Source organism: Micropterus salmoides, unplaced genomic scaffold (genome assembly GCF_014851395.1).
Source record: "Micropterus salmoides isolate LMB-PRFRI ecotype aquatic unplaced genomic scaffold, ASM1485139v1 Ms_hic_scaffold_23, whole genome shotgun sequence".
Lineage (NCBI taxonomy): Eukaryota > Metazoa > Chordata > Actinopteri > Centrarchiformes > Centrarchidae > Micropterus > Micropterus salmoides.
Genome location: NW_024041484.1, coordinates 9,213,283 through 9,225,964, shown reverse-complemented (window position 1 = coordinate 9,225,964; position 12,682 = coordinate 9,213,283). Strand labels below are relative to the sequence as shown.

Here is a 12,682-nt window from a genome sequence, read left to right as displayed (position 1 = left end):
CACAATAATCGTTTTATTTCAATTTCATTGTTTTTATAATCGTTGGAATTCAAATTCATAATTGAGGTTAAAATGGAATTAATTGCACAGCCCTAGGACACACGCACAGGTTCTGATTTCATTTCACAGTTTTGTTTCTCCTTGGATCAAAATGTGACACAAACGTATGCCTTTTCTTTAATGGTATTGGAAATGGTAGTGAGTTTTTTTGGTAAAACATTGCTATCTTTAGGAAACTGCTGAGTCAAAATTTGCATGACATGTCCAATTAGGCTCAATTAAGAATGAGGTTTTTGTAGATTTCCTTTTAACCCACAAAACAAAAACCCAGCCATGTAATTAAATACCCATCTGTGTTGTCAATAACATGAATTGTCAGAGGCTGTGTGGGCTTAATGGTCCTTTATGGGCATCATTTTCACACTTGAACCTCTAAATGATATTTGTTTAATACTACTTGTTTTGTCGAATCGCTGGCTGCTATATTGAACCACTGAACAACAACAGTTCTCTAGTGGTTCTGCTAGTGATTTTGTCGGACAACAAAACCATGCGTTACGTCACTGATGGAACTAACTTGGCTGCTAATTAAGTGAAATGTTTTTTAATCTTCCTGTACAGGGCTTTTAATATTGCTATTAAAGCTGCGTTTTAACAAACTGCAGATCTCTACTAGCCCTTATTCAAGTACACCTCAACCTCAGACATCAACACATCGGGTTTGTCTCTATTGCTGGCGCCGCCTGTCCTGCTAGGACCGAGCTCGAGGGTAGATGGATAACACAGTGCTTAATCAGGGCCATCATAGCATGTAACTGCGCTTGGCTTTAGCTGCCAGGTGTGATGGAGAGGGCTATTAGGAAACACTTGATTCCCCATCTGCATATATTTGAATAAACGCTCCACAGGCATTCAGCGCACTTTGTGTGTCTTTATGTGGAACTCTGAATGTGTGTGCACATTTAAAGTGTGTGTGTGTTTACTGGGAGGCTCACCATTGGAAGCTGTGAAATCAATGGCCACGGTGAAGTTAATCTGTGTCCTGAGAAGAAAAACCAGAGAGGATTCTTTAATCAACAATCATTTCCCCTTTCTCTCTCTCTCTCTAATATACATACACACACACACACACACACACACACATACACACACACCTGTGATCCAGCAAGAAACAATCAGAAGAAATGAATTACAGACATAATCAGGTTAAAGTGATCAATGTTCCTCCTGCCTCTTAGCTGTGACAGTGATGACAAGAGAGTGAGTTACTAGCCTTTCACACCAAACACGCAAGCATGGCATTGCTCTGTTTGTTGTTTTTAAAACTACATTGTCCTTAACAGCTGCACATGTGAAAGTAGCATAGGCCACCCTGACTTTGCTCCCAAAATAAAAGTACACTCAACCGTGAACCTTTACCAGGTGTATCCTATGGCATTCTCGTAGAGACCCAGAGTTACATAACTGTAAACCACAATCATAATGGGACTTACATTACTGTAATAGGCATATACACTGAAAAAAATTATAAACACAACACTTTTGTTTTTGCCCCCATTGATCATGAGCTGAAGTCAAAGACTTTCTCTATGTACACAAAAGGCCTATTTCTCTCAAATATTCTTACACCTGTGAGGTGGATGGATTATCTCGGCAAAGGAGAAGTGCTCACTAACATGGATTTTGACAGATTTGTGAACAATATTTGAGAGAAATAGGCCTTCTGTGTACAGAGAGAAACTCTTCATCTCATGATGAATGGGGGCAAAAAAAGAAGTGTTGCTCTTATAATTTTGTTCAGTATAATAATAAGAGTTTACTACAGCCTGCTAACATGCTCACAATGACAGCGTTAACTAACATGCTGACGTTCTCAGTGTTCTCTCAATGTTTAACTATTGTCACGATCTTAGTTCATAATGTTAGCATGCTAACATTTGCTATTTAGCACTATTTGGTCATAAACTAAATTACTGGAGAAATACAATATATTGACCTGATGACACTAGAGGAAAAGTCATGGGATCACCGAAGTCATTTTACTTAATCCTCTGGGTTTCATGAATGTCTGTACAAAATAGAATTCCAAAAGTTGTTAGATATTTTCGTCTGGACCAAAGTGGCGGAATGACTGACTTTGCCATCCCTAGAGCCACGCCACTAGCCTGGCTAAAAGCTCAGAAGTCACTAACCAAGAATATGGATATCAGATTAGATGCATTTTGTAGTTTTACATATTCCGCAATTTGACGATTAGATAACAGCCTGTAAGTAAAAATCCAGCTGTTCTGTATGATGATAAGCCCTAAAAACACACTGTCCATGCCCCTAATAAATCTCTAAAAAAAGTCTATGAGCTAACTTCCTCATTGGATGTGATTTGGCTCATGCTCTGCCTTTGGACTGAGAGAAAAGACGATATCTCTAAAAGAGATAGAGATGATGCAAAATAAGCAATATTTTATATATATATATATATATATATATTGTCTCTGATGAAAAAAGACAGAGACAAACAACACACACCACAGCCCCCAGCATGGGAGACTGGCACGTCTCTCTTCATCAAAACATTTCCTAACTTGTTAACCTGCAGGAACAGGATGTGGTTAAGAGTTTGGTCGCCCTGTCAGCTTTTTCACACCAATCCTGACCCGCTGCCACACACATAAACACAGACATGGGTTTAAGCCTCCCTGTCTACCTTACACACATCTCCTGTAATCAGAGAGAGTCAAACAGCCAGTTGCTCATCATCTTTGTCACCTCAGCAGGCCATGCTGTCCAGAGGGGACAGAATGAGAGGGAGAGAGGGAGGGACACAGGCAGGAAAAAGTTCAAGAGACATTTAATAATCCGTCAACATGTTGCAGCTTGAAAAATAAGGAGGAAAGAGAGAAAAGCCCTGGCACATATTTTATACTCCCAAAAAAAGGTAATTCAGATGCTGTCAATGTTAGAGTTGAGCTTCAACAGTGCTGAATAGGCAAGTCTTTGCTTCCTGAGTTTGTTTGTTACCCTAAGATTTAAATGAGGAATGTCTGTGATTTTGAGATAATGTGTTTTTGTGGAGTTCCTCTTTGAGGCAAAACCCTGCTTGACTTCCTGTTTGAAATGAAACTGTTTTCAGTTGCTGTAACTTGAAATGTTGAGTTTAACGTAGCTACTTTGGCTTTGTTTGACTCAGCTGCAACACAATAGAAGCGGCCCAAAGCAAAGTTCAGCCCTATTCTCAACCCACTGGAGTTTCCATGACTGAAAAAAGTTATTTTCCCTGTAACCTCTTAAGGGAAACTCATCATCAGACCATCAGACAACTTCCAGAATCATTGTCATTAGCAAAAACACGAGGCAGCTCTTAGTTGATAAAAATGTCCTCACCCAACAGTGACAAAAGCTGAATTATAACATCTCTTAATAAGGTGGTTCATTTCCTCAAACATAATAAAGACATCAAGAAAATTCCAGCACATTTGCTTTTCTATGGGACAGCTGCAAGGACAAGGGGGTAGAGAGAGGAGATCAGAATGAATTCTCGTCCAGTTCCTCATGCTGGCACAGACAAGCTTGCAGCCTTGCAGCCTAAATTATGCATGCCCTCTTTCTATCCCAACCAACCTCACTCTGTCACGCACACACTCAAAGTTTGAGAGAGGAACTCCAATTGTGTGAAGGGACTGCCAGAGAGAAACAAGGTGAATTGGGGGACGGATATAAAAATAAAGCCAAAAAACAAGAGAAAAGATGGAAAGAAGAGGAAAGCAGTGCTTAAACCCGTCAGAGGATATTGGCTGAATAATTTTCAAAAGCGAGTCGCAACACTGTCGCAAAACGGTATTGATCACCATCAAACCTCTGCAGTGTGACTGTGATTACTTTCTGTGATGAGACTGTAAAATGATTAGGAGGACGACTTGGAAGTCAATGTCAGTTTATTGTTTTACAAAGTGAATATCACCCCTAATGTTTGACACCATCATTTTGACTCCAAATGGAGAGAATATTAATATCCAGAACACAGGACATACTGCCAAAGGTCAACTCGATCCTCTGCATTAATCACACAAGAATTTGAGTGAGACATCAGTTTATTAGCTCTTGGGATTTTCCTAGATGATGTGTGTGTGTGTGTGTGTGTGTGTGAGAGTGAGTGAGTGAGTGAGTGAGTGAGTGAGAGAGAGAGAGAGAATGTGTATAATAGAATTGCTTGTATTAATTGTTGCAATACAGTGTCAAACCTACCATGAAGTCAACTGCTGTCCCTTCTATTACCCTAAATATAAAAAATAGTATGTATTATTCATTAAGCAATATGATTTATTTAGAAAAAGAAACTAAATTGTATGCAGACTGACATGGAAAGCCAGATCAAAGTGGATAAAAAACAGTTCAACGACAAGGTGGAGCATATTTTTGCTACGGGGAACTCCAGAGTGGCGTGGAAAGGAATAAAAACAATGACTATAGGAGCTCATAACAGACACTAACATTGAGGGAGATGACACTCTGACTTTGAATAAAACTCTCTTGCCCAACAACTTAGGGCACACAGATGGAATGCAAAAACACAGCAAGACAATAAAAAGAAGGCAACAATAATAATAATAATCCTTATTTGTAGAGCACTTTTCAAAAACAAGTTACAAAGTGCTTTAACAAGTGTAAAGAATAATACAAAAAAAAAAAGATAAGAGCATGAAAATTTAATATAAAATTAGTAAAATACAATAAAATAAAAGGGATAAAATAAAGTCAAATAAGATCGGGAAAAGCTCTCCTATAAAAGTATGTTTTAAGAAGGGACTTAAAAGAGTTCACTGACTCAGCCGACCTGATTTCCTCGGGCAGGCTGTTCCAGAGCCTCGGGGCCCTGACAGCAAACGCTCTGTCCCCTTTAGTTTTCAGTCGAGACTCTGGAACAGACAACAGACCTCTGCCCGAGGATCTCAAGGTACGTGCTGGTGCGTATGGGACTAAAAGGTCAGAAATATAACAAGGCGAGAGGCCATGAAGAGCTTTAAAAGTGATCAATAGAATTTTTAAGTCAATTCTAAAACATACTGGGAGCCAGTGTAATGAAGCTAAAATAGGAGTAATGTGGTCATATTTCTTTGTTCTGGTTAAAAGCCTGGCAGCTGAGTTCTGGACAGTCTGGAGTCGATCAATAGATTTTAGAACAAGCCCTGATAACACCAGGAAGTGGAATGTAGGCCACATGCACTGACTAAATAATTACATAACATCATACTTGAGTTTGCCTAAGTACAGTACATTTCTGTACTGAACACACAAATAAACACAAAATCACCCAAGCAGCAACAGGTGCTCTGCAACAAAGCACCGCCGCAGAACAGGTTCAATCCAGAAAGGCAGCAAAATGTTCTGGCGGGTATGATAAGGAATTTTTCAGAGGCAGTGGTCTTAACCACAACCTCACATGGAAGGCCTTGAGAAGAGAGAGGTGAGATGTGAGCTTAGCCTGCCTTAAAAACCAAACCTTATCATTCTGTGTCCTGAAGGTACTTCTTGGGCGCTTTTAAGGGCAGTCATCGTGTAACAAAGTTTTTTATTGGCCAGTCTTAAATGCCTAAATCTGGGCAAGTTTACCTAAACCTTCAGCAGAAGTTTATTTACACACACACATATACATACTCAAAATAAAGATTCACCTGTTTATCTTCAGTGGGGAATTTATATGTGATGACATGAAACCACGGAAAAAAGGGTTTATTTGGTGGATATTCAGTCAAAACATACGTTAATGCTGCCTAGTACGTAGCTACACTTCAGTCGACTTTATTAGAGAAAAGATAGTCATTTTTAACAGATTTATATACCTTCTTACTTCCTAAATCTGGCTTTCTGATCTATTCCACTTCCTGGTGTTTCTTTCTGTGTCTTATACAGCATACACACGTGTTTCTGTGTGTGTCCATACAGTACTGTATGGGACCATGACAACAACATTTCCCACAATGCTTCTTTTATACAAAGAAGAGCCCCTGAGACTTGGAGACAAAACACTGCATACAGTATATTGTACATACAGTATGGAATGTGCGAAAAGTACATGGCCTCCCATTTTCAAGGATGAGTGTAAGCCTCTGTGTGTCGTATGTACAGCATATTAAAATGTGTTTGGGGTGAAGGTGGAATGCCAGTTTATCAGCTGCTTTTCTATCAGTCACTGAGCTTCCCCCGCTGTTAAAGCCCACCGTGAATCAACTAGGAACCAATGTGACAACATACTGCACTGCAGGGGGAGGACTGATGAGAGGTTTGCGTACTACATTTAAATAAACTTTCCTGCTGACTGAACAGACTGGATGCTAATGTCTCTCCTCAATGTTCAAAGCATCTCATTTCCAAACTGTAAAAAGATGATCTCGTACATAATCTCTAGTGGCTTGCTACTGCAGCAAGGCAAGTTTCACAACTGGGAGAGGAAACATGATACCATTTAGCCTAATTTTACCTAAAGCACTTTGAATTGCACAACGGCAGTCTCTAGTCTAGTCATCCAGTCCATGGAGCCGACCCGAAACAAGGTAACGGTAACATTACCATTTAACGTAAATCATGATTGCTATTTGAGATGATAGCTAGCAAAGGTAAGGCATAATTCTTAGTTGTAAATGTCTTAACTTGCGTTAGTTGTTATTATCCGACTTTTTTCTGAGTTTGGGTTGTACAGTGATGTGAGTTACACAGCTGATCCAGGTAACACCAAGCAAACGTATTTCTTATCTGAGTACTGCAGCAAAATATTTTTTGATGTGACCAGTAGGAGTCGTCAAAGAAAAAAAAGATTTCCCATTGGGGTTTTAATAGTAACAGTTTATAATTGGCAGTTAAAATTCTCAGTAATTTGGCAAATCCAAAAGGCACCAAGCCACATTTTAGAAAGTCAAGGAAAAATCCTGAAAACCTACATTATAGTCTCAACAGGCTGAATATCCTTTATAGGAAGTGTTCATCATTAAAGTGAAAATGTTCTATTTAAGACAAAAAGCGTTTCAAAATGTTCACAAGAAGTCTCCAGTGCCAGAGGGAAACGTATGCATGAGTGCACTGAGTGGCCTAAAAACAGCATCAGAGGTTGTGCGAAGTGACCTCTCCTGATGATATGCAAACAGATGTTGCTGGTTGGACAGCATCCATGTGGCTAGAGGAGAGGAAGAGGAGAGGAGGGGAGAAGAGGAGAGCTCACACCTGCATTAAATCAAATTAGCCAAACATTGATATTGTGCTTGTTCATTTGCTAAGTATAACCCACAAAGTAAAACATCTGGGTTCCTTTCAAAGATTTGATTTTTTTTACAAATCTGTGTCTTGACTCTGAATGTGTGTTCCTCTATCTAATGATAACCTCTCAGAATGATTTCAATACCGGCAGAGTTCCCTCCTGCTTCTATTCTGCTTTCAATACTCAATTCACAAACCAAAACAACGGGAAACAATATCTGTCACTATGACTGACAGGGCTGCCTTCAAAGGCACAACTCAGGATGGAAGATATAGCCAACAATTCTTCATTTTTATCCTTGTGCTCATGAATAGAGGCCTCTTTGTTGAAATCCATGGGTGGCACTAATGCTTTATCACAGGGAGTGAAAAGAATAAGAGCAGCGATGCCTTGGATTGAGACAGAGTCTTCTCAAATCAGTCATTTATGTTAATGCTGCCAGCAGATCATGTTCCTAATTAGGTCCAAATTAACAATTAGCTGATTGGGTTGAAGCTGCAAAAAGAGCTGTCAATCAGAAGATAAGAGAGCAGTGGGGAAAAGAGAAGAAGGGAGGGCAGCTGAAAAGAGATATAAGGAAACGAGATGAGGTGACAAAATACCTGTGTAGGCAGTCCAAGTGCACAAGTGAGAAAGTAACTAAGAGGGTGAGTGTTTGCATGTGCAAGTATCAAGAATGTGTTTACGTTGTTATGTGGGAGTGCATGCATTTGTGTGTCTGCGCACAAATACACAGTCTGCCCATTATGCAACTGGGGTAAGTGCCACTGGTCCATTACAGTCCATTTAGGTTTCAAACAGTGAGACAGCACTTGGCACTTAATTTAGCCACACAAACGTGTAACAGCACCAAGCTCACACACCCAAAGCACTGCCAAAAAAAAAAAAACCCCACACCCTCTTCCTGAGAAGCGCTCTGACTGACAGCGCTGCTGAGAATGTGGTCCTTGTGTGGGGAGACTCAAAGACGGGAATTCTCTATTAGCAGCTAGCGACAGAGCGAGTAGACATATGCCAGGACGCGTGGCGTTAGTACAAACACACATTTCAAAGCCAGCTCTTGCACATGCCGTCATTCTTACAAGCTTGACTGTCATTCAAATTCACGCTTAGCACACGATTATAACATGCGTCAGTATACAAACACGAAAGCTTCCCTGTCATGCTGTAGATTAATACTTTTTCCTCTGTTTTCCAGTCTTCTTAAACATATACAGTAACTTCATCCAATACTTGAATCTGGAATACGCAAAGTGCATTCCTAATGCCCTGCGAATCAATAGCTTATTGATCTGTGTTCTTTTTCACTGGCTTATAAATGAGTATGACAAAAGCTGTGAATCAAAAACAACAACTTGCGAGGCACAAACATTGTCTTTACAAAACAATGTCTTAATGCAATTTTGCATGTGGATACGAGTTTAGCAAAGGCTTTATTGTAGTGAGGTTTCAAACTATGTGCACATTAACTGTATATTACCTTTTTGTCTCCTGCTTCTCAGCTTGTTCAGGCTTAAAACAGTTTTCTGTCAATCAGGATGTGGTTTTGTAACTTCATTTTCACACAGTTTACCAAATTTTAAACAAAATAATAATAGCTTTAATGTAACCATACTTTAAAGCCACATATCCTACTTACATCATACTGTCATTCTTTTCAAATGTGTTCACTAGAAAAGTACATAATCATCTCAAGAGTTCAGTGTTAAAAGGTCTTGTACGAAAGGGTCTTGAATTGTAGCTGTGTTTCTGTAAGCGAATTAGTGTTTTGATGGATTTCATGCCTTTAGAAATAAAGGAATACATGCTGACATGTACAGCAAACATCTGCTGTCACAGCTCTGGCTGTGACTCCAGACAATAACTGCATTGCATTCTAGTTAGGGATGGACGATAAAAAGCTAACAATAATTATTGTGATATAATTTTCCTCGATCTAAATATAACAAATGTTCAATAAATGTTTGATTTAATTAATTTGCATCACAAAAGAATCAGCACTTAGTTTTTCTATAGATATTGATTTTGTTGGGGGAAAAAGACTGAAAAAAGATTTTACTTAATTTTATGATAAAAGATTTCATCATTATAATTGTTCTGAATTTTTTGTGAAAGGATCCACTATTTGGCATGTGTTTGTCATTTTCTGACCATAATTAAAAGTTTAAAACCCCAATTAACGTCTGGTTTCTTCAACTTTCACTCAGGAGCAAAAATCAAACTTGAAAGAAATAATGATTTGACATCTATCGTGATAATTAGCGAGATATTGATATCGATATTTCTTGCGAAAACATTTTGGGCCCTATCGCCCAGCTCTTATTCTAGTAATAACTGAGTCTGATAAATAATTCAGAAGATATCACACCTTTCCTTTCGTATTAAACCATTGTTTAATATGAAAGGAAAGGTGTCCAGTTACAGTAAGCCTTTTTGGCTCTGGCTTTTTAGCTGTTAAATGCTCCACTGTGTTCACCAGCTAGTCGCTCACTTTGCCTGCTGTTTGGTAATGGGCAGGCAGCTGACAGTGGAATATTAGAGCTTTTTCTTTGAAAAAAGATGCCTGCAGTGGCTGATGCTATGAAAGTAGAGAGAGTGAACCAAAACAGTAAAGCTGCAGGTTAGAAAATCAAAACAATGAGCAGAAAAACGCTATAAAGCTCTGCAGAGCTAAGGGGAAATGCAAAACCTGCTGATAATCCTCTGTGAGTTCATCGGATAAAGCAGTAGCCATACTGTATGATCTATTGTTAGTGTAAGTTACAGCAGTATAGCTGCTTTAAGGTAAGCAAAGGCAAAAGTTAACTCTTTTGAAATCCTTCTGAAATGAGCAACAGCAACGGGGGAAAATAAATTGTGTTGTTTTCTTATGAGTTTCTCACAGAGGGAACAAACTTATACTTTCAGTGGACTTTGGACTTTCAAACTTAAACACCTAAAAAACACAGTTCCAAGGGCAGCAGGAATGGATAAATACAAGGCCTAAAATGTAGACCCCCACCTCCAAAGTTGCTTGCATGCATGCACGCGCACACACACACACACACACACACACACACACACACACACACACACACTCTCTCTCCCTTGACAGTCTACCCCTCTGTGAGTCTAATGAAGGCAGAGTGTGTAGGCGAGCATTCGCGCCATGCCTGGTTGCACGCAGCCAACCCTCCTGAGCAACATACATACACAGGCACATAGACACAAATCTGAGCCCACACCACGGCACATGGCACGGGCAAGTGCTGAAACACAATAGTTTACACACAAGGGCACAGACACACACATACACTTCATAGTCTGCGCCCTGTGTACTTGACTTCAGGTCAGCCCATCTGTCAGTCTCTCTCCTTCTCCACCTCTCACTGTCCTTCTCTCACATGCAAATGTACACTTTTCCATCTGATTCTGTCACACTGAGGGATCATTATCTTTGGCATTCTGCAGACACTGAGTCATGACAGGGTTATTATCAAGACAGGGACAGGCACACTCAGCATGTCACTTCTCATTAAAGGACTACAAGCCCCATCTTTTAGTATGAGTTCAATGACTGTGTGGTCATTGACCTACCCTCCTTTGATGTAGTCTAGGAAGGTGACTTCAATGTCCACCAGGAATGACAGCAGTGTTACCTGTAAGTGATACGGCCACAGTCAACTTTGTGTCAATGTTAATGATTGAAGTGTTGCCTCTGATGGGATAAATACAGTTATTTTTTCTTCCTAACATGATAAATATAATGACCGGTTCAATTACAAAATTAAACAATAAGCAGTATGAAACAGGTACCCATCTGGAAAAGAATAATGCATTAGATATGATAGATATTTCCTCACCGTTCCAGAGTTGAGGTATTTTTTCTTCTTTCCTTTCTTCTTTGGATTTACCACCTAAAGAAGACAGGATTCTCTCTTGTGATTTCAGAATCTATTCATTCATTCATTCTTCAAATTAGTCTTATATTTGTGTTATACAAGGTTGGGTTTAAAGAACGGGCTCAGAATAGGCACCAATTTTATTTTTCAATTAACAGTTTTTTTGGCCACTTGGGAGCAGTGGAAAGTTGAAAACACAAAAATTATGTTATCGCTGAAAAATCAAAAACAAGCCACTACACACTGAAATGACGTTACTATATTGATTTTGAACGTGTTTCGCCTATGGCTTCTTCAGGTTCACTCGGTGAAACTGCGAAAGTGCTCCCAGGTGTGCTGCACCTGACTGTTGTTGCTGTGCATGGGGAATTGCTTGTTTTATTGATATATTATCACCTTTAAAGAAGTGAACTTCTTAGCAAACAGTTACGTTTTTACCTTCCAGCACATATGGAGCAACATTAGAATTCATCTGGACTCTTGTTCCTGGTGTCTGATGAATGAAAGTCCAATATACGTTCTCCTTTGAGTATTTTTTTTGTCTCCACCATCTCTTGAGGGAAATATGTCTCTTTTAGCTGCTAAATGCTCTGCTGTGTTCACCAGCTTACCAACATTTCCTGCAATTGAATACTGACTATGGCTGACTGTAAAAGCAGTCATGTCTGGCTGTATTTTAGCTGTGAAGGTAATAATCACGCTGTGTGTGATGTGTGGGCAAAGACAGTGAAATACTTTGGCAACATCTTCGCTAACCATCTGAGATTAAGTCAAAATAATATGATGATGTTATGAAGTGGCAGTTCTGAGCGGGATATTTTTATTATAATTAAAGAATATGACAATAGTTTGATGTTTTGTCACTATGCAGCTATCATTTGAAATTGTTAAGCCTACATCCTACTCTTTATTTTCCTCATAAATACAGAAACAGGGGGAGGTCACTGATTCTGCAATACCAGCCTGGGTATTACTTGGTACTGGATCGTATAGGAATTAAGTTGTATCGAACATCACTGGTCAAAATGCTAGAATTCAAGGGTAGGCCTAAATCTGCCATAAATGAGAGTTTCTCACTCAAGTTACATACCAAACATTTACAGTGAACTGCGACTGGATGAGAACCATAATTGTTAAACAAAAGTGGATTCTGACTTAGATTCAATAAAATCACTTAAGGCCCAACATTTCCAGAGGAACGCTAGATCCAGAGGTGGATTATGGCTCTAACCTAGGTGGTGTGTCTTAATGAATATGTAACAGTACTCAAAGTGAGTGCACAGCAACCTTCCCATGCATTTAAAATACCTTTACTTATTGCTTTGAGACCCTGTTGTTTTTGTAAACAGATCAGAAAGGATGCACTTTCAGCCGTGGCTGTCCATTTATTTCATCCCTCGTGTTACGACCCAAGCTCATTAAAACATACAATTGCTCCTGTGATGTAGGGACCAGCCAGAAACAGTCCTGAAACTTATTTTGAAACCCAAACACTGCATCAGAACTTTTAAATCAGAGCTTTATGGTCTAATTAAATTGTTCCAAGGTTAAAAAG

At 39.3% G+C, this 12,682-nt stretch overlaps 1 protein-coding gene across 1 annotated transcript in view; it reads right to left on the bottom strand.

Moving 5' to 3' along the window:
• LOC119918285 (copine-8-like) overlaps window positions 1–12,682 on the bottom strand; it is a 96,011-nt gene that overhangs the window by 15,519 nt on the left and 67,810 nt on the right. The window contains 3 exon segments of the mRNA XM_038738931.1: window positions 996–1,042; window positions 10,823–10,884; window positions 11,089–11,142. Of these exon segments, the coding sequence (XP_038594859.1) occupies window positions 996–1,042; window positions 10,823–10,884; window positions 11,089–11,142 (163 nt within the window).